This window comes from Psittacula echo, assembly GCF_963264785.1.
Source record: "Psittacula echo genome assembly, chromosome: Z".
NCBI lineage: Eukaryota > Metazoa > Chordata > Aves > Psittaciformes > Psittacidae > Psittacula > Psittacula echo.
The window spans coordinates 85,655,577-85,682,273 of NC_137742.1; the positions used below are offsets into that span (position 1 = coordinate 85,655,577).

The window sequence follows — 26,697 nt, forward strand, 5'->3', positions numbered from 1 at the left end:
TCAGTGCTCTCTCAAGGAAGTTTAATAATCCCATCATTCACGCACTTACACCTCTGCTGTTTTTTTGCAGAGCATCCCTGGGTGAGCTGTAGGAGCAAGGATGCAGCTCCAGATGAGTCAGGAAGGTTAGAATAGTGGTAAGGGGGGTAGGGGGAGACCAACTTGCTGAATTCCCACCGGTTTTGCATTATGAAAGCCATGAGCTGCAATCAGCAAGCCTCTGTGGGTTCACTTTAACCCCGTCCTTGCTGCTAAACAAGCATCTCAACTGACTTCCTGACAGCATACGTATATTGGTGACACACAGCATGCTCAACCACCAGGCAAAACAGGCAAGCACCTGAAGAACAGCCATTTGCTTTCTTTCAGTCAGTATTTTCTAAACTGTGCAAGTTTCTTGCATTCACAGGTGCTGCAAGCAAGCCTGCTGCTCTCAGGTCTGCACCTTAAAGGGACAAAACCCAGCAGATTTACAATCCAGCCCTGCACATGCCCAGGACTTGATACTTCAAGAAATGTTTCATTGTTCTCAAGAACAGGCATCTGTATTGTCCATTGGCTGCCTGAAGGCTTAGAGCAACAGTGCTGAAGTATGAGTTCCCCAAAAGGGTATCAAAGCTGCCTCACACGGTTGGATCAAACTCATATATCCACAGTTATTTGCTGATAATCCCAGACTGCTTTGGGTTAGAAGGGACCTTAAAGCTCATCCAGTTCCAACCCCTGCCACGTGCAGGGACACCTTTCACTAGAGCAGGTTGCTCCAAGCTCCATCCAAGCTGGCCTTGCACACTGACAAGGATGGGGCAGCCACAGCTTCTCTGGGCAACCTGTGCCAGGGCCTCAGCACCCTCACAGGGAAGAATTGCTAGGAGATGCTGGGAGAAGAGAGGGCACAAAACACAACTTCCCCTGCGATACCCCCCGCACCCCTCTCCCCCCCCCCCAAAAAAAAAGCAGGCTCAAACAGAAACTTCAAACAAATCAGTTCCCTCCATTCGCTGCCTCAGTGCATACACAAGCATCTCACACATGTCCTCATATACCCAGAGGGACGTCTGCTGCCAGCATGACACCAGTTATCTGCCTCTGCAGAGGGTCCCTTGGTCCAGCAACTGCCCCAAGGAATGCACTCGCTCTGCAAAGGCAAGGGCTTCGGGGCAAAGCAGACTAGGCTGTAACCCAAAACATCAGGAAGGCTTTGAAACTCCTTGGATAGGGAAATAAGGTATTCCATGGCTTGGCAGACTGGATTAGAGCACCCTGGAGAGCTTGAGACAGTCTGGAGATTGTTTAAGGTGCCCTTTCAGCTCAGCCTGTACACCAGTTCACTCAAGGCTCAGGGTTTTGCACAGGAATAATAAGGGGAGTGCAAGAACTAGGGGGCTCTGACACCTCCACATGAGGACAGTAATAGCCAAAGTGAACCCCAGCCATGCTAACCATCCTCATGGCCAGAAACCAGCAGAGGAAGTCCCCCTGTCTGGAGGGAGACACTTGCTCAGCCTCTCTCAGGCTTTCTCTGGACACAAAAGAGCATTGCAAGACAGCTGCCAATCAAAGGGCTGGAGCTCTGAAGAGTGACCACGTGCTCTTCAAGAGTTCCGAGTCACACCAACATCTCCTTTAAGACAAGGAGAAAACCAGCATTTTAACTGGTAACTAACCCTAACTGCTTGACTTCACACCTTGATACGAAGCCAAGCAGCCTAGGCACGCCTGTTTGCTAAGCCCAGTCCCACACAAGGCTGAAAACCCAGCATGCAGATCAAAGTTTTGTCTAACAAATGTGCTGGAAAATATAGGTGTGCTGATTTTCCATGAATGAGGCCACCAGTATGTAATTTCCCATGAACGAAGCCACTAGTATGTGAAAAGCCTGCAGCAACAGTACTGCGTGAAAGCAGGAAGTATCGCTCTGCTTTGACTGCCACTGCAGCCTTACTTCTGGTTCACCTTTTATAAAGAATGATTCAGCTGAACTTGTTCCTTGAAATGAGAAAAATGAGTGTGGGAAAGCAAGAGGATGGTAACAAGCATCTGGTATGGGGAGACACTCAAGGGACATGGTGCAGCTCAAGTTAATATGCAAGGAAGCACTATAAGATCAAAATAAGACAGGAGTGGAAACAAACCTTCTTAGTAGACACACCCTCAAGCCATGGCACAGCTGGGAACAGGAGCTCTTCAAACCCAACTCCAATCCCAGTCTTTCACCATGAAGCAAGGCTGCCCCTCTCACTTCTCACTCCAGCTAGACCGAGTCTAACATGGGAAGATTCAGCGATTTCCCTTTGCGACCTAACAAGGGCTCTGGAATAAAAACACAGCTTGCTTCATTCACCATTAGCAGTTTATTTCCTCAATCATTTCCACAGAGGGGGAAAGAGAAATGCTAATGGTCTAAGAGATGAAAGCAAATGAAAATAAGCCTCATAAAACCTGCACTGCCCTAAGGGAAAACTGCCCCCCAAAACTTTCTCTGGGGAATTATCAAAGGCCCCATACTAGTAGGGGGTTGTCTGTATTTTATAAGACAGATGCTTTAGAGATGTAAGTCCTCAAATAGCTGAGATTCCATTCTTCTGAACCTCAAATGAGACTAGAAAAAGAAACAGCTGATGCCACTTAGTCCGGCCCAGGGATCCAGCCTAGCCACATCAAGACGGAAGGCTGAAGCAAGGCACAGGGCTGTGCAGGCACTGCTCAACTTCCTCCTGAGGAGATGTCACTGTCCCAAGCAAAGGCAACCACACCAAGTGCTGGCATGGCTGCAGGGAAGTGTGGAATGGAGCTAAAGAATCTCATTCATTTCTATTGCAAAAGAGAGGCTGGGGCAGAAAGTATTGACTCATTTAGCCTGAGAACAAGAAAGGATTGCTCCTGAGAGACTAGTTTAAAAGAAGGATGTTTAGTGCATGTTTTGCTTTGTGTGTGGGAGAGTGGGTACAAAACTTCCCACACTCGGAGCTCTGTTTCGTATCAGAAAAGGCTTAATGTAAGTTCAAGAGCAAGAACTTTAGAGAAGGGGCAAAGACCCAAAATGCAAAATGGCAGAACTCTCCCACTCACAGCTAAGCTCAGAGGTGAGTGCAGTCCTCGATAGGTCTGTCTGCAGGCAGCGGTCAGGTCTCTAGCACAGGATTCACCAGCAGTGTGGCCACATTCACAGTCTGGACAAACCGACTCACTTTGCCTCTCAGCTGGATTGTGAGGCCCACACTGGTGCCCTCTCTGCTGCCAACCCTGCGCCAGTCAGAGAGCAGCATCCGCACCGGTGCAGGCTCTGCCAGGGGTCTGGCTTCATGGGATTCTGGAAGCCTCAGTCCACACTGACATCAAGAAGGGAGGCAGATGTTCAGAGGGTAAGGTTGTTTGGCATGCTTTACAAGTGTGTGGCAACCATCATCTTATTTACTACAGCTGAGGGAAACCCTTCTCTTTAGTACTGAACCAGCCATAGTTCTTCCTAATGACAAACCTCCTCTTCCACACATATACAAATACTCATCCCATGGCGTAATTAAGTTCAACCCTCCTAGCAAATCAAACCAAGATACTCCAAAAAAAAAATCACCCAGCGCCATTACCATGTTCATTCAAGGAGGGGATACACGTAGACAGATATCAGTAGATAGACACTAATAATGAATAATTAAACCAAAAATAAAACCAACAAAGGATCTAAGACCTACAGAGAAATTACTCACTTGGAATAGCTACCACTACATTTAGCTTTCACAACCAAAGTGTATGAACAGGAAATAAGTAAAACTAGATCTAGGGCACATGAATATTGCCCCTGGCCGGTTCATCGTGCTGTGGACAGAAAGATGTCATGTGCTACTCACATCCAGACATTTGGCTATGGTGCAAGGGGCTGGATCTCTCCGTCTGGGAGAGCAGCACTCTCTGGAGCCCAGTAAGGGAAGCGCAGGAGAAGGCTGAGAAGCCTTAAAATCACTAACAGAGCTATTCAATTGCTGAAGTGACTACTGAAAAAGCCTACCTCCATCTCCCCCAAAGGTCTTGATTACTTGCTCTATCTGCACCCTTATTCAGCCCATACAAGCAATATGTGCAAGAGTTTTAGCTAAATAGCTGCTTACAGTTGATGCTGAGCTGAAACTGGACTGTAAATTCCTGCTTTCTGAAGAGAAAAAGAGCCATAGGACTGCTGTGAAATGAAACTGCTCCCTGGAGGCATGTGAATGCTGCAGCACTTGCTCTAGATCTGACGTTTACAGAAGCTGAGAGCCCTGTGCTTGTCTCACCAGTGTTCACTTCAGCAGTAATCACTTTTCATCATGATAGCAAAGGGATCCAATTAGCTTGAGCCAACTCATGCAGAAAGAGCAGCTTTAGCAAAAGAAAGCTTTGGATGCAAAGCAGCTTCTAGAAGTAGCCAGGCTAGAGGGGAAGGTTAGCTTAGAAATCAGTCATGGGCTGGGATGCTGCAAACAGGCTCCAGGTTCTCCCATAATCCATATCCTCCCACAATGACTGCCACTATTCCTTCTCCTGCACATTGAAGGTGGGAGAGAAGCCATGAACAGACATTTTCCTAATGCTCTACTCTAACACTAGCATGCAGCAGAGTAAATGACTTCTCAAAGCAAACGCCTGAAGCTTTTCATACCATTTTATGCTCAGTCCATATGGATTGCTCTACAGTAGACTAGGTGAGGAAAGCATCCACAACGGACAGGCCAGAGTTTATCTTGCTTCCTTTGTTCAGGGTCCGTATGTGTCTCTGGGTCAGAGCTTTCTTGCACTGCCTCTTCCTGCTGGGTTTTAGACCCAGGTCCAAACCCTTGCAGACCAAACTCAGCCTGGGGGTTGGTGAGCACCACACCTCCAGAACCCTGTGGGAGTGGTGCCTTGCTTCAAAGGCAAACTTTACCCTGTGTTTATACCAGCCTACAAGGCATGAAAAGGCCTAGGAGGTCACACATCCACCACTGTAATTTCAGGCAGGATCAAACAGAAAAGCAAAAGTGGGGCTGAGTGAGTAAGTCCACATTTAATTACAAATGGGTTTGATAATAAGCAGAGGCAAGAACAAAGCAAGTGAAAAACCTTCCTTTTTCTTCCTGGCTCCTGTTCAGGCCACGTAGAAACAGATGCCTAGAGGAGAATCTCAAATAAAATCCACCAACTACATTTTTATTTCATTTTCAGAACTGCTACAGCAGCACTGTTTCCTATGCTGTGCTTTGACACATATCAGGGACTGAGGGGCAGCCAGCCACCACTCACAATGCAGGGCTTGGGTCTTTGCAAGTATTTCTCAGGCTGGAGCTCAACCCCCCTGTTGTGTCTCAAGTCACATACGCACAACTACATGCACACAGTCATTCTGCTCTAAGCTGCATGGAGGATTTCATTTGCTTTAACATCCTCTGAATATGAAATGGTGGCTGCAAAATAGGATTACTAGCACAGAGGACGATTGACCCAGCTTGCAGGTCCTGCCTGGCCCAGGAAGGGGGCATAAAGCAGCTCCTAGAACACCAGTGACGCCCACAGAGGTAACTGACCCCTACATCAGGTCACGCACTTACAGCCAGGAGCTACTCTTGCTGCCCCCAAAAGGCCCTGGAGCAACATAAGGATAGGAAACAAGCCCTAAAACAGACAGGCAAGAAGGCTTAGTGGGGTGAGTGGAGGACTTCTTTTGAACATCAGGAGCTTTCCACCTATTGTTTTGTGACAGCAAATTAGAAAGGGTCAGTGGATACCCTCATCACACCCAATACCCCTAACAGCATCAGCAACAGTCTAACACAACCCAAGAGCATGACAGAAACACAAATGGAACACAGCATCAGCCTCAAACCCCTCCAACAAACTGACACCCACTACGGACAAACCACTGCCTAGCTGGATGTCACGGGAGGACACGATGGGAATAATGGGAAGGCTGGGAAACTATTGCATCCCTGGGAACCAAGGGCTTCTGACCTTTCTAGCAAAGCCTGCTGAAAGAACTGGGTGGGTTGTTTTGTACTCCTGGCTTTAATTACAGCCAAGTGTTTAAGTTATTCTCCTCCAACCACCCCCATGTCCCTCACAAGCACAAATCTAGCTTTTTATAGCACATCCGGTATGGATGTTAAACACATTCAGGAAATGCACTCTCAGCCCCAAATATTTCTTCCCCTGAACCAGTTGTGCTGCTAGGGTTTTTATGTGGAGATGTGGAGCCTAATGTTCAGTTTTGTGATGGCTACCTTCCTGGATTACTTCTGTCTGTTTAGAGAAGGAAAATTAAATAAATGCAGGGTAGGCTGGCTGCATCCAGAAATAACGCAAGCTGCCTGCGAGGTGAAGAAAGAAAAGCCAGACAGAGAGGCCACTCTAAGCTGCTTGAATGCCCTGCACAAAGGGCAAGGCTTTCTTCTTTTTTGAATAGCTGACAAAGCCTCACAGCACAGTGGGTGTCCAGCGGCACATCTAGGATCTCGAACCACAGGTTTTTCACTGCCTTCTGTTGATACTGCCCCAGACTGGGGCTTCTCCTGTAACGTACAAGGGAAAAATGCACTCTCTCCCCCAAAACTTCTATTTTAAGGGGCACCAGCAAAGAGTCATCAGGCTACACCAAATTCTGTCAGTTCCCAGGTGCTGCTCAGACTTGTCACTAAGCTTTGTGGCTGTTCGCTCCACAGGGACAGGGCTTGGACAATAGCTGACTCCAAGTCTACAATCTGATCTTTGTAATTTTTGTAACACACGAGGACTTGCTTATGGCTTTAAGAAACACTGCAAGCCTGCTAGTAATTCTCTCACCTGAAAATACCCTGGCTGACTTCCCAGCTGGAAGCACCTTCCTAAGTCCAAAGGCAAGCATATTTGCTGGCAGCCTAAGGAATCAGTCTTGGATACCATTCCAAGGTAGAAAACTCCATGGAGCACTGTCATGCCAGAGGGAATACACTGGTCAGTCTGCCCCAGATGGTCTCCTGCTGAACTCTCAAGAGCACTGGGCTGTTCCACATGTTAATCAAAATGCGACTGCTATACTTCAGCTGTAGTATCACTGCACAAACTCAGGACACTCTGCAGCAGGTTAGGAGATGGAAGGCATGTGCGGCTGCACTGCATCAGGGTTTGCTGCTCTGAAAGAAGGTAAGACAAACAAGCCCAGGGCGTTTTTCCCCTCCCCTCCCTGCAGCCAGGCCACCTCATGTTCTGAGCAAGCAACTGTCAGTAGGACATCACACATCAGCAAACTGAACAACCATCTAATTGAGCTGCCACCAAAATAATCACACTGGAGGAAAGTTAGAGTCCTTGAACTCATTATTTCTTATATTGATTTTTATTCCATTTTTTCCGTATTTGATGTGGATTCTTCACTTCAGATACCTGCAGCATTAACTCAAAATGGGCTCTGGGTATTTCTCCTGAGCAACTAGATCTCCAGCACAAGCAGCCATGCACCTTGGTAATGACTAGTGGTGCAGGCCCACTGGCCACCCACCTACTCCTCTGGGCCAGTAAGATACAGGAAGAAACTTTGATCTCAGACAGTAGGAAGGTGAGCAGCCTGTGGGGCTTTCCCAGTGGGCAACCAAACCCACCTGCACTCAGTGCAGCAGGGCATTTGCTGGGGGAACTGGAAGGCAGGTTTGAAGGGATGGGACCACCAGCAGTATGCACAGCAGGGAAGTGCCCCAGCTTCAGCTGCCACCCAAACCCCTTTTGTGCCCGCCCAGACTGAATAAAGAGTGCCAGTCCAAGTCAAGGCAAGTTTTCCAGCACAAAACCATGTAACACAACACTCAGGTTACAATTAATGCGCCCTGCAGGGACAAACCCTTGTGCAGCCTGAACAGCAGCAAGACAAATATGCTCATCTATGCATTCATTCATCTCAGGGAACAGCAGCTGTGAAGTCACACACACATTTACTATGCTTTCATTGCCGTGATCTAACTACAAGCTATGCAACACTTAGCTGGAAAAATGAGCGACAATCCAGCTGCAGCAACTGAGTAACAACCTATCTTGGGGAAAGGCAGCCTGAACTCACACTGGAGAACTGCTCTTCAGCAGATGGAAAAAACAATGTACTTATCTGATGGGTGCTGTTTCTATGTGACCAAATCATATGCAGCTTATGTCATATAAATATAAATACAAATACAAATGACTGGCTTAAAAATCACTGTTGGAACATAGAAGCGTTTCCTCTATTCCTGAGAAGCAGGTGATCTCCCAAGCTCATCAAGAACCACAAAGAGGCATGTCAGATGCTCAGGGGAACTGACCTCTTTGTATCTTTGACAAGCATGATAGTCTCAGAATTAGGTGTTAGAGCTTGAACAAAGCGACAAATCCACATTGAAATTAAATTAGAGAACATGAAAAAGGAATCTCACATTCAAATGCTCCCAGAAAGTTTATAAGAAGCCATAGCCCAGCCTGTCATGGCTTTTTATGGTTCCAAGAAGCACCTGTCAAAGGAACTGCAGGCAATTCCAGGCATGTTCCTTGGCTACCTGCAGTTTCATCAGGCTGCTCAAGACATTCAAAACAATATTTCCTTATTAGGAAGAATGAGTTACGAGGATTGAGAAATTCAAGCCTGAACCTACAAAGTGAGTCATGGGGACTCATGAGCTGCTTCCCCCACTTTCCTCTCCCCCAACTGAAATCTTGCAGAAAACAATTACCCCTTAGCTTAAATACCACACAGCCTTTACTGTATGCTGAGTGCTGTCTTGCTCACTAAGGGTCTGTATCTGGGCAGAGAAACCACATACTCACCCAGACACTGTTGGGAGAGAAGTCGGAGCTGCTGACTGCCATTTCTCTTGCTGCTTCAGAAAAGCTTTAGCTTCTTTTGAGGTTGAGTCCACTTCTTTAGTCACTCTGTTGGAGGAAAAGGAGACAAACCAGAGGATAAGGAAGAGCTGTACTCACAACAGCAAAAACAAAGATCCAAGGAAACACAGAAAAGAAGTGCAGAAGTCCCCACACCACCTCCCGCAGCTTCAGGCTGAAGAACAGGCACCTTGTTAAGATTTCATGCCAGTGACAAACCCTCTATATTCATGGCAGAAAAAAGAAAAAGACTAGCTAATTAGAGCTGAGGGAGGAAGGGGTTTTCTTTTTCTTCAAACAAACGCAAATGTTTATTCATTCAAGCAGGCCTGTCTCACTAGCAGCTACTAAATGCTCTGCTCAGGTCACTGGGGGCAATTCCAGGCTCTTAATTGGGCTCTTGATTTCCTCATTTGTGGGTCAGTGAGGCACCTCTTATGCCACAGCTGTTCTGCAACCCACATCTCACAGGCTTGGCAACATCTGCATCCCAAAACAGAGCACAGAAACTGGCTCCAGGCATGTGGAATGGGAGGAAAAGTTCTGACAAGGCAGAATGCAGAAATTTGCTCTCAGTTTCTACTCAATTTTTGTTTGAGGCCCTGAGGGTGCAAAATACTGAACTTCAAAAAATACAGCACCCACAGCAGGGAATGTATTACAAACATGAGAATGAATCTCTAGAAAACACACTCAGTAATTAATTGTTAGAAAATCCCGGCTACTTTAGCCCCTCATTTACAATCACCTGCCTCCTCCAGTGACACACTTTCCATACTCTCAGGAGCTCTTAATGACGTTGTCCTGGTTTCCCAAGCTAATAATTTTGCTCCCTTGTTCCTTGATCCTCGTTAGTCACAGGATCTGCCCTGGTTACAAGTCAGGCTAATCGCTGCTTGCCTCCTACCCACCAACCCAACACTGCAGCTTCCATGTAGGAACTGGCTGACAGACATGGACAAACCCAAGGAGCTGCAGACCCAGCACGGTTACCACTGGGTTGGGCTTCGAGGGAAGCACTGTGAAGCTGTTTGTTAAGACTGGAGGCACTGATGCCCTGAAATCCCACTCGCACACAACGAGCGCACCCATGTCCCTGCCCTGACAGCATCTGAAGAAGCTGTTAGGGAAGGGAAATCATTTCTCCTTCTCTGCAGACTGCAAATTCGGTGGAAAAGGCATGTTCAGAAATAAGTATAAATTCTTGAGCTGTACACCTCCTTCTCTGCCTGGTCCTGCCAGTGCAGATTAACCCCATTTCCCCCTGCACTGTCACATGCGTTTCAAACTAGCAGCAGTCAAGGGGAGAGAGACAAATCCATGTTATGAATATTTAGAAGTGGGTGCTGATCAGATTGGAAAGAGGTGGAAAATGGGGAAAAACAGTTTGGGAAGAAACAAAAGCCTTGCTACAGCACTGTCCCAATTCAGGACATTCCAAACACACCATTATAGAATCATAGACTGGTTTGGGTTGGAAAGGACCTTAAGATCATCTAGTTCCAACTCAGTGCCACAGACAGGAATGCCTCATACTGGACCAGGTTGCTCCAGGTCCCGTCCTGGCCTTGAACACTGTCAGGGATGGGGCAGCCACAGCTTCCTTGGGCAGCCTCTGCCAGCATCACATCACCCTCACTAAGAAGAACTTCTTCTTTACACCTAACCTGAACTTCCCGTTTCAGTTTAAAGCCACTCTCCCTTTTCTTATCACTACAATCCCTGATGAAGAATCCCTCTCCATCATCTTTGTAGGCCCACTTCAGATACTGGAAGGCTGCTATGAGGTCTCCACGCAGCCTTCTCTTCTCCAGGCTGAATAGCCCCAGCTTTCTCAGCCTGTCTTCATACAGGAGGCGCTCAAGCTCTCTGATCATCCTCATGGTCTCCTTCAGGCTTGCTCCAACAGCTCCATGTCCTTCTTATGCTAGGACACCAGAACTGCGCATAGTGCTCAGCAACAGCAGTCACACACCAAAGGTTACTGTACATCCAGTTTCCTTCAACAGAATAAACTTGGCGTCTTTGTGCTGCAATCAGCCAGAATGCCCCATAGAGCTCCCCCAGGCACAAGTGCCATGTTCCCATGAATACAGTCACACAGTCTATTCAATGTCAAACACAGCAGCCAAAGAGCTGGTGCCATGTCCTGCCCAGCTGTGGAGCAGCATCACTTCTGATGCACTTTGCAGTGTTGGTTTGTGGCATGGGCCCCCCTCTTCCCATCACCCCCTGCACTCTTGTGCCACTGGAGGCATGCAAAGAGCACATGAGCAGTCATGAGAAACATCAGGCAGATCCTGAGCACACAGGAATTCGAGAGGTGTAGCATAGTTACCACACACCTGGAAAAAAACCTCTACACTGGCCTCGATACAGCCACAGGACCTGCTCTTGGGTTAGAGCCCAGGCAAACCCTGCACGATTCTGGGACTTGAAGAGTATAGGACCAAGAGGAGGGGTTGGGAAAGGAAGCAGAAGTCAGAGAAAGCACACCATATCACTAACTCTGCTCCCATAAGCCTACAGGAATTGCAAAATTAAATAGCTCTGGACAGGCACAATCCCAGCAGTGTTCAAGGCCAGGATGGATGGGTCTTGGAACAACCTGGTCTAGTGGAAGGTGTCCCTAACCATGGCAGGGGATTGGAACTAAATGAGCTTTAAGGTCCCTTCCAACCCAAACCAGTCTGGGATTCTATGAATGGGCAGCAAGTCTTCAAAGCTTGTGGCAGAGCTCGGATCTTAACCTCATGAATACTTTCAGCCTCCTTCACCAACCCAGAGACAAAACTGGCCAATGTCTGCCCTACCAGTTGAGGTAAAAGAAGACACCAAGCTAAGATGCACATGAAAAACAGCTCCAGCGATTTGCTAGCCTGCAGTCTGACAGAATTAGCATGCTGCTGGTTGGATCAGCACAGCTCTTGGAGCAGGAAGATGCTCAATCCCAGAAAAGGTGAGAAGGGAGAAACCTCTACCTGCTGAAGCCCCTCAAAATGATGCACAGCCCTTCAATGACAGACACTTCAGCTTTGATACCTGTGTCCTCCACCACCTCAGGGTACCAGTAGCAATGGCTGGGCACAGTATGTAACTCCCTTTTTGTTCCCTTTGGCCTGTCAGCAGCTGCTTTAGCATGTATTTTTGAAGTTGTCCACTGTAGAAACTCAGCTGCAAAGCTGCAGGCAACCTGTTCCAGCAGGACTGGCCAGCTGGGGACAAAGGAATGCACCAGAAATGTAATTAAAAGTGACCTTTCAAGGCAATTTCACCAGAAGATCCACTTATAGACTGAAACAAAAGTAGCTCTGAGGCTGGGCTGATGCCAGCAGCAACTCGTGAACCACTCCACAGGAGTGACAAAATAAAGACTATGAAAGGGCTTTATAAGGTATTAATTCAGGTTATGCACATTCCAACCTTTTCCAGATCCGAGGCCAAGAAGGAAAAAAAAAAAAAAAAAAAATCCTCTGGTCTGCATTATTATGGGAGACAATAACTCTCCATGTAGAAACCAAAACATTTCTTGTTCTTCATGGGGAGAAATGAGAGCCATTAATCCAGCTGGAAGAAATCACAGTCATTACTAAGGAAAATTACAAGACCTTTCACTTTTAAATACTTGATAAATAACTATTTGCCTGACTGTTTACTGGGATGCTATTCACATATTGTAATCCAGGAATAAACATGGAAATAAGTATATTGTCAGGAACAAAACAAGTAGCTACTGTCTTGCCTGCTTGCAGACCCCGTAATTCACACACAAAACCGCTCACTCTCATCACTTTCCCATAAAGATTTCATTATATTGCTATGCTATTAAATTGCATAATAAGACTTCCAAAACACAGAAGAGTTATTAATTTTTCTGGACTGTGCTGGAGCCTGGTACACTGACAATGCTACTGAAGAAGATGCTGTGCAACTGTAAAATAGAAAGGTCTTGCATATATAAAGTTATTATAAGGAAAAACATGCTAGAAACTAGATCACCAAGTCTCTCTGATACTTACAGATGTCCTCCTAACTTACGATACTTCATCTCTGAACCAAGCTCAAAGTGTTACCCAAGCATTTCAGCATACTCAAACCCACCCATCCTGCTGTTCTGGTTCCCAGGTGTGGATACATTACTTCCAACTTCCACTGAAGAACTTGTCACCCTTCCCTTCATGTTCTCCAACTGAAATGCTGTGATTTACATGCATGGGAAAGGCCCCAGTCATGCAGGCTGGGCACCAAAGCATGTGAAGAAAACCCACAGGCTGTCCCAAGAGTCATTCCATAGAGCACACACAGTACTAAACTGTAGCATCCTTATTTAAGAAGTGTTTGATCTGTTCCCAGAAGTCTGCATAGCCATCTAAGCAGCTACAGGGAAGGAGGAATACAGGCTAAAATGAGCACCCCATTCAGATAGCTTTAGCTAATCTACAGAAGAAGGTTAAACCCAAATTTTCATGCTTTGGTTCAGTGGCAGAGCAAGCCTGATACACCAGCTTGTCTCCTGTGCTCTGGTCATACAATGGGTGCAAAGTTACCAGGTGTGAAGGGGGTCCCAATCTAACACATCATACCATTCTTGCTCCCATGGCACACACAGCACCAGCATCCCAGGACTCACCTCAGTGCATTGGTCAGGTGCCTCTGCTCTAGCACAGCTGAACCCAGTCCTGTCTGCAAGAAACAGAGCTAGCATAAGGGATGCCAAGGTTGCAGTGTCAGGAAAGCGCCTGGCTCAGCAGCGAGATGCCCTGCAAGACCTTCCAGAAGTGCATCAGCAGGGAGGGGAAAAGGAGGCAGGGTCTTTGAGGCAGGACAGGGAAAGCTGGGAAAGACAAACAGCCACATCAGGAAGGCTTGCAGGCTTTTGTCCACAGACTGCTGTGTGATAGCAACCTTGTGCATCCCAAATGTCAAAATCCCTCCAACTTATACCCATGTGGCTCAACACAACTGCATTCTCCTCAAAATGCCTGATACACATCAGGCTGAGGAAGCACATGCTGGTATCATGGTATAAGGGAACTTGGAGCTGACAAGATAGTTAGGATCCCTAATTGCAGGGGCACAAAGGTACCATCTCTTCTGACCATGCTGAGAAAAAGAAAGCAAGAGTGGAAGCTCTGGAAAATGCCAGCTCTTTGCCACTTGTACTCAGGACACACAGTCCCCACTTGGGAAACCTGCTCAGTTTAGAGCTGACACAATTATAAGACTTTCCACATGATCTTAATGTTGTTAGCTCTGGGGAATCACAGACCAAGGTGGGGGGAAAATGAGGCTAATTATCTTTTTTTTTCCTTTTTCCCAGTATTCCCCATCTGTGTCTAGCCTCATTAAATAGTCCTCCAGCTTTCTGGAATGATCATTTGAGGAGCAAGCAAAACTTTTCTACAGTTGGTAAAAAAAACCCTAATCCCTTCTGAGCCAAGAGGAATATTTTGTCTGAGTATTTTTTTGGTGGACTTCTGTGCTTGAGCTGTCATGTCCTGGGTACCTTCTAAAGACAGATCATAGAATCACAGACTGGTTGGAAGGGACATTAAAGCTCACCCCATTCCAACTCCCTGCCACAGGCAGGAACACCTTCCTCTAGACGCAGTTGCTTCAAGCCCTGTCCAAGCTGGCCTTGAATACTTGCATATGCACTGGCAGGTGCTCCCGCCTGTAAGAGCCTGAATCCACAGAGTTCACTTGTTGAGCACCTTCCAGGAGAGAATTAAGTCCCTGCACAACTCAACCTTCAGGCTACACCTGCCTGCCCACTCAGTATGCATTTATTTTATGCTGGATTGCCTGGTGCAAAGCAAACAGAGCTAAAATTAACAGGTCCCAGCACTTTTTTATTTCAAAGTAAAAGATTTGTTTTCTCCCTTTCAGAAAAAACACACCATTTTCCAAAGCTTCAAACCAGGTGGGGGAAGTTGTTCCCTGGGAAACTGAGCCTATTTCCTGAAGCAACACCAGCAAGACCAGGCTGGAGTGACTGATAATTTTGTGGGCCGCTTATCAGCACAGAAGCTGCTGGCTGGTTTTCAAACAGAAACCAATCTGATCAGAGCTCTCCTGACACCAGGCGAAGGCCACGCTGCTGCCTGGTGCTGCTCCTAACAGTGGGTGTGCACTCTGCCCAAGCAGCCAGCCCAGGCTGCACCTCAAACCAGTTCATCTGAGAACAGATGAATGGTATTTTAACATCAATAATGCATAAAAAGTACTTTTTGACATCCACATCCTGACCTCGTAAGCCTTGAAGGGAACAACCGCTCTTCCATCATCTCCTGCGTGACAGATTCTGTGACAGATGTAAAGAAAACAGATGGACAATGCTGCCACCTGAGATGCTGACCAAGCTGTCAGGCCCCTTTTGGGCTTCTGCTTGCTGCTTCTGCAACCAGCTCTCTAAATCCAAGGGGAAATAGCACTGCAGTTACTGAGCTTCCACTGGGCCTTGCAATAGGTACAGCACAACAACATGGCTCTCTGGAGTCGGTGACTCATGGCCAGGGCACAAGGCTTCACCTCTCTGTTGACTGGAGGTTATCCACCCCAGTTTTACGTCTCTCCAAGCACTTGGTCTCTCCTTGCCTCTCTATTCCCTCAGCCAGCCTCATCACACTGCCTCAAAATCCCACCATGCATTTAGCTTTTGTGGCATCCCATAATTTTTATTTGTACCTCCCAAAAGAATTAACTTCAAATTATGGAACACATCCCTGAGTTGAGCAATCCATGTGAACAGATGTAGCTGCTGTGTGTGAGCGTGACAGTGCTCTGACCCCCTTAACTATGACTTGCAAGTACACCAAACACAAGATAGATCCCTGCAACCCCACTGCTAAAAAGCAATGCAATGTTCACATAATGCATCTCTCCTCTTGCTGAAGGAAGGAGTACTAGAGAGTCAGAGGTACAAAATTCACTTACAGCTATGAACACTGGACACAAAGGTTACACAGATCATAACAGGAGCAAACACACCCTAAAAAGCAGAAATATCCCCAAGGGGAAAATGCCAGACTAAGCTTGACTTGGTCTATAAAGTGTTAATGAGATAGTAAGACAGCAAACAGCTTTGCCTTCCCTTCAGGCTAACACAGAAATCCTCTTGCTTCAGAATCTCTTAGTTAACAGGAAGAGGGAAAAAAAAAAAATAAAAATCCATCTTGCAAGCCGCACTTCCCATCCCAGGAAACCCGAGGCTCAACGGCAGCAAAGCAGCTCTGCCAGCATCCCACTAGACATCAAAAGCCCCTTCTGAGCCTGGAGCTGTCAGGAATGACACAGCAGCTTGGAAGCAAGGAAAACAGGGCAAGCAGCAAAATGCTGGGACTGGATCTGAGGCCCCTGCGATGAAGTCATGAACAGAGGGACAAAAATCCCCCTTCAGCAAAAGAGCCCCCGAGAGACCTCTAAACAGGTCATAAGCTCCTACTGTTTCCAGATTTTTAGAAGTCAGGGAATTGTCCAAGAGCCAAGTACAGAAATGCCTCCTCCCTCACCTATTGGGGAAGGGTGGGATTTTTACTTACATATTTCCTCATTAACTACACACCATGCAGGCAGAAAGCGCTTGGAAGAACATGAAGATGGGAGAACACAGCTGGCAATTCAGTTCCCAATGCTCATGCATCCCCTAGATACTACAGGTTTGAAAGACCTATAAATGCCCAAGTTAATCTGGAGGCCAAGCCATCATTTTGGAGATGCCTTGAGACCCCTCCCACCTTTGGGGATCCCAGCAGAGCCTTCTTTTCCATCATACTGATTACCAGCAAAAATAAACAAATGAAACCAGCACACATCAGTTATTTCCTTAAAAGCATCAAGCAGTATTAGAAACGTAAGATGACTTTCAGGTGGACGTCTGCTCCATCGCTTTGGGGTTTTCAAAAGCATGGTAACAAAGGAACACAACAGGAGTCAGCATGTTGGTGAATGGCAGATAATGAACTGGATAAAGCTGGCACTACTGTGTAACACTTTGCAAGTCACAGCCTCTCTGTGCTTCAGTTTCCCCCTCTAAGCAGAAGCCTCTTCTGCACAGCTACTAATGAAGATCCTGAATAGAAGCTGTTCATTAGACCATTCCCTTTCTCAGAGCACATTAAGCAAACAGGAAGATGATTTACTTTAGGAGTAAATGCTCCAGCTTATTGTTCTGGCTAGGTTTGTCACTGTTTACGAAGTTTTCATTTCTGCAGCTGGCTCTGAGAAAGGCAAATGCCTTGTGGGTGAACCAGCAGACAACATTGCTCCTGCTCACACTTAATGACTTCATCCCTGAGCCACCGGCGTGCCAATCAGCCTTGTACAGCATTAGGATTCCCCAAGGAAATCTGAAGCATCAAGGAATGGATGCATGCAGAGGGAAGGTTATCAAAACATGCCCCCAAGACCCTTTCATGTTTAAGCATCTTTTGAAAGATAACATATTCAGCTACTGGCTTCCAAAAAAAGCCAAAACCAACCAACCATAAAAAATAAATCAATAGCTGGTTTTTAATAGTTCGTTTTAAATTGGAAAAAGCCAATATAAGCTGTGGATAACTGAGGCATGCTCTGACCTCCAAGAGTAACAATAGTTTAAGGACAGGAACAGGCTGATGCCTTCATTCTATGATGCCAAAATCTGCATTTTGCTGCTTGTTTGTAGAAAAGCAACCAGTTGCTTTTTAGAATGCCACTCATAAACAGCTGTCACAGTGATATTTCATGCAATGCTGGGGGGTTTGAGCTGTCTTACGGTCCCAAGGCACCATCCCCAGGCTCCTAATGCTCAGACTAAATTTCTGGAAAAATCTTAAAAGCCAAGGTTTTTGCACTGTGAGAGTCTCACGTCACTGGAAAGTGGCTAGAATCCATTTCTCTAGAACCCCTTAGCCAAGGAGGGCTGAGAATAAACCCTAGATGAACGTCCAGCGCCACTGTCACCAACCTGAAACAAAAGTCCTCAGAGAGGCTAGGCTTTGGAGTGGCTTTTCAAGGGGCTACTGAAATTCATTTGCTTTTCCTAACACTTCCTTGCTACTGTACCCAAAGCACACCAAAATACAAGCAGTTTCTCCCTCTGCCCCTATTAGTTCAATTAATTGTTCTCCCTATCGAAGCTGCAGCACCCATCTACCTCACCTAGTGGAAGCTGTGTATCACTTGCTTATCCACCTGGAAAAAAAGGCAGGGCTTTGCATATATAAGGCTTTGCAATACAGATCCTGGTAATGCTCACTTGCCTGATCACTCATACACGAGCAATACAGCACAGGCTTTTGCAAAAAAAAAAACCAACAAACCAAAAACAACAAAAAAACACCCTCATGTATGGAACACATCACACATAGGTCAGCCTTGATCTGACATGTGCCACACTACCTAAAACCTCAGTGAGAGATGCACACCCAAACTACTGATTTTCCTCCTCATTTTAAAAGCAACTGTCCTTCATTCAGCATTGCACAAAACCCCATGAGCACAAAACAAATAACCAAGATTCACACCCAGCAAGAAGTGTGAGCATTCTGCCAACCCCTTCCTATTATTCATACGCTGAGTTTCCCAGAAAGCATTACAAAGTAAGGAGAGTTAATGGTATTCCATGTTCTCAGTGCTAATTAGCCCAACACATCTGACTGAGCTATGCTGAGACCAGAGAGCAAAAACACAGACGGACAATTACACATTTCTAAAATTGCTCTCTGTGCCAGTTCTAAATCCCAAGACCTGTAACAGTGAATTCCTTGCTCTTTTTACCCGTTTCCCCTTGAAACATATTCACTCCCTCAGCCTCTCCTCACTCTGGCTTGATGCTTGTCAGGAAGAAGCAGAAGCAGCAGCTTCTGTCTTTTCAAAACAGTTAACCTTAACTGTCTTGAAAGTAAAGCAATAAAAGAGGTATTAGTCTCCCAAACTCTTTGGCTTACACCCCCTTTATTTCCCAACTTTGTCACATTCAGCTGGTCTCAGTTGTCACACAAGGAGCAGAGAGGATACCACAGCCACTGAGAAGGAAATCAGAGGCTGAACAAGTACTTTGGAAAGCTCAGGTTGTTCTCAGATGTCTGATCTACTTCTGCTGCCATTTCCACCTACTCTTTCCTAAAAATGGTTGGAATCCAAGGGGCTGAAGCTCAGAAGAGGATAGCAGATCTGGGTTAGAAACGGTGAGCAGTCTAGAACATAGATGCCTATTCAACAAGCACATAGATGAGCTAAGATTAAAAAAAAAACCCAGTATTTCACTAATGAGAGGCAGTGTCAAGAAATCCCCAGGAAGCAGCATCGTACAACTGCAGAACACTGAATCATAACCCCAGCATTGCTGCACACAGCTAAGCAGTTCTTGCCCTGAGGGAATAGATCAGCCCTTAACCAGCTCTTCAGAGCTCTCTAGAGTAGCTCACCAAGGTGAAGAGTCCAGCAGCACAGCTTACGCCACAGACTGGGCTCAGACCTCACCACCCCACTCAACCAGGCCTAAGCTAAAGGATACATTGACTTTGATGACTTTGTGGGACACCAGAAACCCCAAACTTAGGCCATGGCCTGTAGCCCTGCCCACATAATTCCTGTTGTCAGTATTATTTCTGTACAAAGGATATCTGTACTACTGACTGAGAAATGGCTTTTATTAGCACAGGAAAGCCTCCTGGCAAGAACCTGCCCCCAGCCACCTCACTTCACCTTTGCTTCTCCTGCTCAAGAAATCATGAATATCACCACCAGAACACACCAATCCAACTTAAGGTCCTAAAGTTCCAACTTCAGAACAATCTCCTCCGAATGATCTTTTTTCTTGATTCCCTGAGGTAGGCTGAAAACCTGTGAAGCAGCAACACAGAATGAGTAAGGAGTTTGTGGTTTTGGGCTTTTTTACCCCCAGGCACATCCCAGATGTTAACCATTTACAAATGGTAATGGATGAAAATCAGATTCTCTTTCACCCCACACTTCAACTGTGGCAGATGAAATATAAACTTAAATCACTGGGGTTTTTACTGGCTCAGGTTAATAACTATTTGGTTATTAATCAGATACTTTATGTATCTCTTTAAAAGCTTTGTATTTTGCCTTTATGATGCAAGAGCTGCACTATGAACCATCAACCTTCCTTAACCGAGAACACAAGCTGCTGCTCTGCTCTGCTCAGCACACGTAGCAGCACAACTTGTTTCCTCACAGGATGGTGGACACACAAATAGAAGCAGTCATACTGCAGTAGACCAGAGGCTATCGCAGGTCACAAATCCAGTCCCCTACAAGAGTTAACAGCAGGGAGCCCTTATCCAGAGATGGAGTTCATGTCTCACGTAGAACAGCCCAGACAAATTTATTTGCCATGAGCTTGCACAGTTCCTTCTATGAAACTATATAAACCCTAATTGCATCCAGCGGCAAGTCACACACTCTGCATGATGCTGCTTATCGTCCAGTATGTTTGGCACTGGCCCTTCCAGTTTGATTAGATGCATGCTATGCACAAGTTCAGCTTGAACGCCTGGGTATCTTGAGCCATGACATCAGGACAGCCAGACCATCATGCAGGAGTCCCAGTGAGTCAGTGGCTGTCAGCAACCCCAGCATGCCTCAGTTTTCACATTCCCAAAGAGGGAATAACACCACTTCTTTAAAAAGTGCTTTGAGATACATGGACAGAAAGTTCTGCAGGAAAGCTAAGGATTTTCTCTCTTTTTATCTGTAAAGCCTTCAAGAGCTTCAAAAACATCATAGAGCTTTCTGCTCCCTTACATGTACCTCTGCACTAAATGCCTCATTAAAACTTACCTAAAAGCAATCTAAAAAACACAAACAATATCTGTGGAATTGGGTCATCATCTGTTCCCTGGAGCAGGAGGGAAAAAAAAACCAGCACCCTTACTCAGATGATTTTCATGGCTGTGAATTTAAGCCAAGAGCTCTCCCAGCGAGTGTACTGTGACAGGCTTGCTGCCCCACCAAACACGGGCATTCCAGCACCAAGTTCCAAAGCAACAGTAAGCTTTAATCAGGCAAACTTGAAGAATACTTTCAGAAGCAGCCCAAATTAATCAGGAAACAGGCACTTAAGAAGCAGATAAAGATTATGGAGCTCAACCTGAAAAGATGAGCTTCAGTCAAACTGCAAAATCTCACCCATCTGCTCAGCCTTCAAATATGAAAGTAACATTTATCTATTATGCAAGGTCCCACAGTAAACTCTCAGTTCCCTGCCTGTAGGTGCTTCAGGGTCAGGGCTCTGTGCTCTGGCAGTTTCTGACACTGCAGTAAGAATGATGCCTTCAGCATGCTTGGAAATTCTGGCTCTAGATGTGGCAAGAAGCCCAGAACTGCTCACATCACAAGAACAACTGACAGACACGTGAGTGCTGAAAGAAACAGGCTCCGAGTGTGCAAACACAGTGAAAAAGCTCAAGAATAAAACTCCAGGGTTAATGCAAAATCTGATCTGCAAGCCCTCCAGGGTCAGGAGCAACTGCCTCTGAGAAGTCAGCTATTTACCACCTATCAACAGTAGTGAGAACTGAGCAGGAAAGGACCACAGTGCAGAGGCCTGAGGCCATTGCCCAGCTTGGAGGGAGTCTTTCTGGATCCGAGACTGGTGCTCCTGAAGAAGACAGCCTTGTGGCAAAGCAAAGGGAGCTGTGACAGAATGCCCTGTCAGATTTCAGGAAAAGAGTAGGGTTCTCCCCAGTGACAGAGAGTGGAGCCCTGCTATGGCTTTGCTTTGGCTTGGCTGCTTTGCTGAGGCACAGACAAGTGGCCAAGGGTCACTGAAGCACCACAAGCCAGTTTTGCCAGCACAACACTCTCAATACAGCCTAGCAACTCTGCAGTACTACGACAACATTCCCAGCAGCAGAATAACTCAAGTGTGCAAAGCTCTGGATTTAAACCACATGAACAAAGAACATATGCAAGAAATAGGAAGCTTCTAGCTTTTAACCCTTTATTTGGAGTTTGCAATGTAAGAACAAAGCAGGGTGTCACACACAGGCTTCCCATTCCTGAATTAGCACTCAAGCCAGCCACCATTCCTCCTCTCAATTTTGTTTTGCTTCCCACAAGTCAAATGAAGGTGCAAAGAAGATGTTTCAAACTAAAACCTACTCCAACAATGGCCCAGTTTCACTCTTCCCTCTCAAGCTGTTACACTGCCTGCGATGAACACCAGGGGGCTGGGCCAGCTGCATGTACAGGAGCCATGTTCTGCTGCAGTCCTGAACGGACACAAAGTTGACTTTCTTTGAAGGAGCACAAGAGAACCATTCTGCTACACTAAGCAAAATGGCAGTTTAAAGAAAGCCAAGGGCCAAAGCAGTCTGGAGTGCCAAAGAGAAAACAAGCCTCATCAGACAGCAATTACATTTTGCAATAGATAAACCCTAGCACCAGGGATGCAATTCCCATTAATGCAACCATACATCCTGCATTGTGAGGAAAGTTCATAAACCGGAGGCTTCAGAGGAGCTTCAATCTCCTCTGTCAGGGAGAAACTACTTGAACTTACATTTAGATGCTGAACTACCTTTGCAAATTGCTCCCACTGCCCACAGTTACAGCCATTTGGCTGACAGTCACCTGCTGCCCCTAATCTACTTAACACCAGGAAGGAATGACAAGCAGACAGAAAAGTTGCAAGTGGAAAACTTAGAAATCAATTGAAAGATTGATTCTAGTTCCAGGATTCAAAAGCTTTGGATTTACAACCTAATACTAAATCATATATTCTATAAAATTAAAAGCCACTAAGTTTGATGCTTTATTTGGGGATTGGTAATTTGTAAAACTCAGAACCTAAAGATCAGCATTAGCAACTGATACAAGCACAGACTAACCACAACAGACATTAAATGCAACAATTACCTATAGTAGAGCTGACAGCTTAAAGAGGAAGGTCTTTCACTGTTCTAGTGTAGCCCTGCAGTCGAAGATTGAAGTCTTTCAAGAGACTTCTGCTACTCCAATCACGCAAGAGATTATACCATCTTCATACAGGAGTAAATACATTGTTCCGCAACATGAGATCAGGCCTAAATGATCTTCTGTCAGGAACTTTACTGAGCAGACTATCAAAATTTGTGCCCTGAATCTATCAATGCTTAAATACTGATCTAAATTCTTCTCAAGCTTTCAAGAGCAACACCCAAAGTAGCCTCAAACCATTTAGAAAGGAAGGCAACAGAGGAAGCTCTCTCATTTCACTTCTTTTGGTCCAGAAACACAGACAACTGCACATACACAACTACCATGTGTTGGCCTTTATAAACTACAATGTGCTAGCTGCTTCCCCAGGCAAGGAAGTCAGCCTTTGGTATTCAGAGCATTCGCAGACTTTAGGGTTGTGCAAAGACAACCTCCTGCTATTCTAAAGTAAAAGCAGTCCTCTGGCCCTGACCTACTGCCATTACTGGAAAAGAGCAGTTGTTGCAAGCAGTGGTAACTCCTTCTACTCACAGCTAACACTGTAATGCATCTAGAGATGCGAGATGTAGCAAACAACACAAAAGCTTCAGCTATGAACATTACAAAATTCATGGGGGCAAAAAGCATTCAAGGATTTTTCTGTTATCAGAGGAAGTAGCACATTGTAATCCTGGCACCAGCAGAAAACGGTCCCCATAGTTCTCTGCAGTGTCTGTTGCTGGCTCTGTAACCTGTTGATAGAACAGCTGCTGTAAACAAAACCCACATCAGCCTTGGTGGTTTTTGCAGAATTACAGTCTCCTGTCATCCTTTTTTCTTTTTTCCTGCTTTTGTCTATTTGATCAAAAATTAGTAGTCACACGTATCGATTCCTTTGCAGTGCCTAAGGGAAACAACACTGAGCAGTACAAAGGACACTAGAAAAGCAACCGGTGCAGAAAAATACACCTTTAGCTAACTTAGCTACAGCTATAAAAAAACCTACAGATAAGATACTGATATCAAAAGCACAAACTCAGCAGCTTAGGAGCCCTGGGTATGTTCTATTCACAAGGCAAGCCACTTCTTGAGGGACACAGGAAGTTTCTCTAACCACTCCAACGAATATTACTGATAAAAGCAAGAGCAGCACTGGCAAAGTGAATCTTTAACCACCACACAAAATCTAGAATGCCAGAATTAGACCAACTCGAGTAATTCTACACTTAAATCATAATTATCTGTGGCTTCTTTCCCTAGAGACAGGTGAACAAGAAGGTTCAAGGCAGACATTTTTGCTAGCTCCCTGCTTTAAAGGGTCCTATACTTCTCAAAAAATTGCACAACAAAAGAATTCCTTTCCACAACTGGAAGACTCCTGTTCTGAAGGAAGCCCACATGGCGAGCTTCCCTGTGAATCAACTCCTTCCTTTAAGCGATACATGTCTATGCTCATGTTAGGACATGACACCTACAACACACACATGGACATGCCCAGGCTTTAAACAAGATTGCATGCTGATTTCCTGCAACCCTAAAGCACCAGTTCTGCTGTATGCCATCTGATGATACATCAGAACACAAGAAGGCTTTTGTATGTTGGCCCTGTGATCCCACAGCTTTGGCTGTTCTCACCCAGCAGAACATTGTGTTTGAACCAGGAAAAAGAACAGGAAAATCAGAGGCAAGCAAGCTGGCAGCTTAGGAAGGGAGAGTGCATTAGGAGACTAATTTTGCTACAGAATTTCTGCTACAAATTTTTATCTGTCCACAGGAAAGTCTGTGCCCTTCCTTTTGAGGAAAGGATATGGTGGATCCTCTGTCTCAGAAAAGCTGCAATGGCACAGTTCTTTGCAATTTCATCAGTGAATGAAGGGTATTCCCACAGCCTGGATTGCACAGGGAAACAGGGAAGTCGTCACTATGGCTCTCCCCAGATTTTTCAAACAGCTCAGGCAGTAGTACTGACATTAACAGCAAGAGCAGCGGAAGCCACTGCTCTCCTGCTTCCGACTCCAGATTAAAATCTGGGAGTTATTGCTGAGAACTGCTGCCCTCTGCTGTCATACACAGAGACGAAATTCTTATCTGACAAAACCAGGCTTACAGTTACCTACTGGAAAAACAAAACAGAACAAAACACCGTGGTAATAACCACAAGGTCACAATGCATTCAGATTTCAAGTGGGTTCACAGAGGCCTCTCTGTTCTGATCTTACACATTTATAAAATGCCTGCCCGTTTCTGCAGTGCATCCAGAGAGGCATGTTGCAGGCTAAACTCAACCTAAAGATGATTTTCCTGCACCCATCATTTTTGTTGCAGCTGTTTCAGAGGTAAAAGCCCTCACTTATTCGTGCATTGAGCACGAATCTAAAGATCTAAAGATCTGTGCAGTGGATTGTGAATATCACCAGAGAAAGTGTCAGCAAATATCCGCTCTCAACACAGGACTTGGACTAGACTGAAGAAATAAAATACTACTGTCATCCATGTGGGGCTCTACACCATTTTTCTCCTTGTCTCAACCCTCCCAGTGGGTGGAGCCTTTGGTTGCTTTGGTTAGAAGCTTTGACAACCATTTTAAACACTGTCCAGGTGGGAAAGTCAAAGTGAATTTTCAGGAGTATTTTGAAGATGAAGAAAGACTGAGGTCTGCAAATCCCGGACTGGTTTGGGTTGGAAGGGACCTTAAAGCTCACCCAGTTTCAACCCACTGCCATGGGCAGGGACACCTTCCACTAGATGAGGTTGCTCCATGCCCTGTCCAACCTGGCCTTGAACACTGCCATGGATGGGGCAGCCACAGCTTCTCAGGGTAGCCTGTGCCAGGATACTCTGCAGCCCTCAGGTAGGGATATCTTAAACTTAAAGGCAAAAGATATATCATGCTTCACAGCACGTTTCCAGTCTGTCCACAGAAACGCAGTACTCAGTTTGCGCTGAGCCTGCAGTGTCACATCTGCCAACTTACCTGACCTCCTCACCAGCAAAATCAAACATTTTGGTGATTGTCACTTTTCCTGAATCTTTTGGTTTCTCCTGAAGCTTCTTCCCACTCCTCTCTCCTTCGGCCTACAAAATACATGAAGGAGAAAGCAGAACAATGAATTTGTGAAGCCAAGCTGAATTATCACTCCAAGGAGCCAAGGACATCAGGTCCCACTGCAATTTAGGCTGGCTGGTCAAAGCAAGTCACCCACAGAAAGCAAAAGGAAGGAAACACCCCCGCCACCAAAAGGAAGTTCCCTACTTTGGTTCTAGACTCTCACTGGAGCTTAAGGATCAAAACAGAGCCAAAATGAGATGTGAAATTATAATTAAATGTAGGAATACGCAAGAATACACTGTTGTGGTTCAGAAAGCAAGCAAAAGCCTTAAGACTCAGTTCTCCCAAACTAACTGTGTGGATTGCACCCAAATACGTTTATTTTTACTCAATAATATAGAAGAACACAAGACTGATCTTTGCAGACAACCTTGAAGTTAATAAGCTACTTGTCAACAATGTCTCTTTGAGAGGAAAATATCTTTATTAAGCAATCTGGCAGTAACGCTTCTTAATTTACTCAGTCACAACTACAGCTTTTAACAGCATATATAAAAAGCCTCATACCCCACAATATTCAAAACAATCCCCAAAATTATTGCTCTAAATCAGCCACATACCACTGAGATCTTCAAGCAGACAACTGAAGTCCAAATTAAGAAGTTAATAAAGAGAATAGAGGAACTGCATCTTTCAAAAAATTTTTCTGGGCCATGGAGGAACTTTCACAGACCACTCACATTTTAGGTTTCTGCCTGTAGCATTGCTCAAAACTTTTACTCTCTCCTCCTCTCAAACTCTACCTGCAGTCATGTCTTCAGCCAGTAACAAGTGAGGTGGAGAAAAGCAGGAGGGTTCAGAAGCAAGGACTGAATGACTACACCTGTTCTGCAACCCTCCAACAGTTA

The 26,697-nt window shown here is 45.7% G+C and overlaps 1 protein-coding gene across 3 annotated transcripts in view; it reads right to left on the bottom strand.

Annotated features, from left to right (window-relative positions):
* CFDP1 (craniofacial development protein 1) overlaps positions 1-26,697 on the bottom strand; it is a 66,406-nt gene that overhangs the window by 37,466 nt on the left and 2,243 nt on the right. For all 3 annotated transcript variants that reach the window (XM_080637400.1, XM_080637399.1, XM_080637401.1), the window contains exons 4-5: positions 25,715-25,815; positions 8,776-8,880 (exon numbers count right to left, since the gene is read on the bottom strand). In XM_080637400.1, the coding sequence (XP_080493526.1) occupies positions 8,776-8,880; positions 25,715-25,815 (206 nt within the window). The remainder of the gene's footprint in view (positions 1-8,775; positions 8,881-25,714; positions 25,816-26,697) is intronic.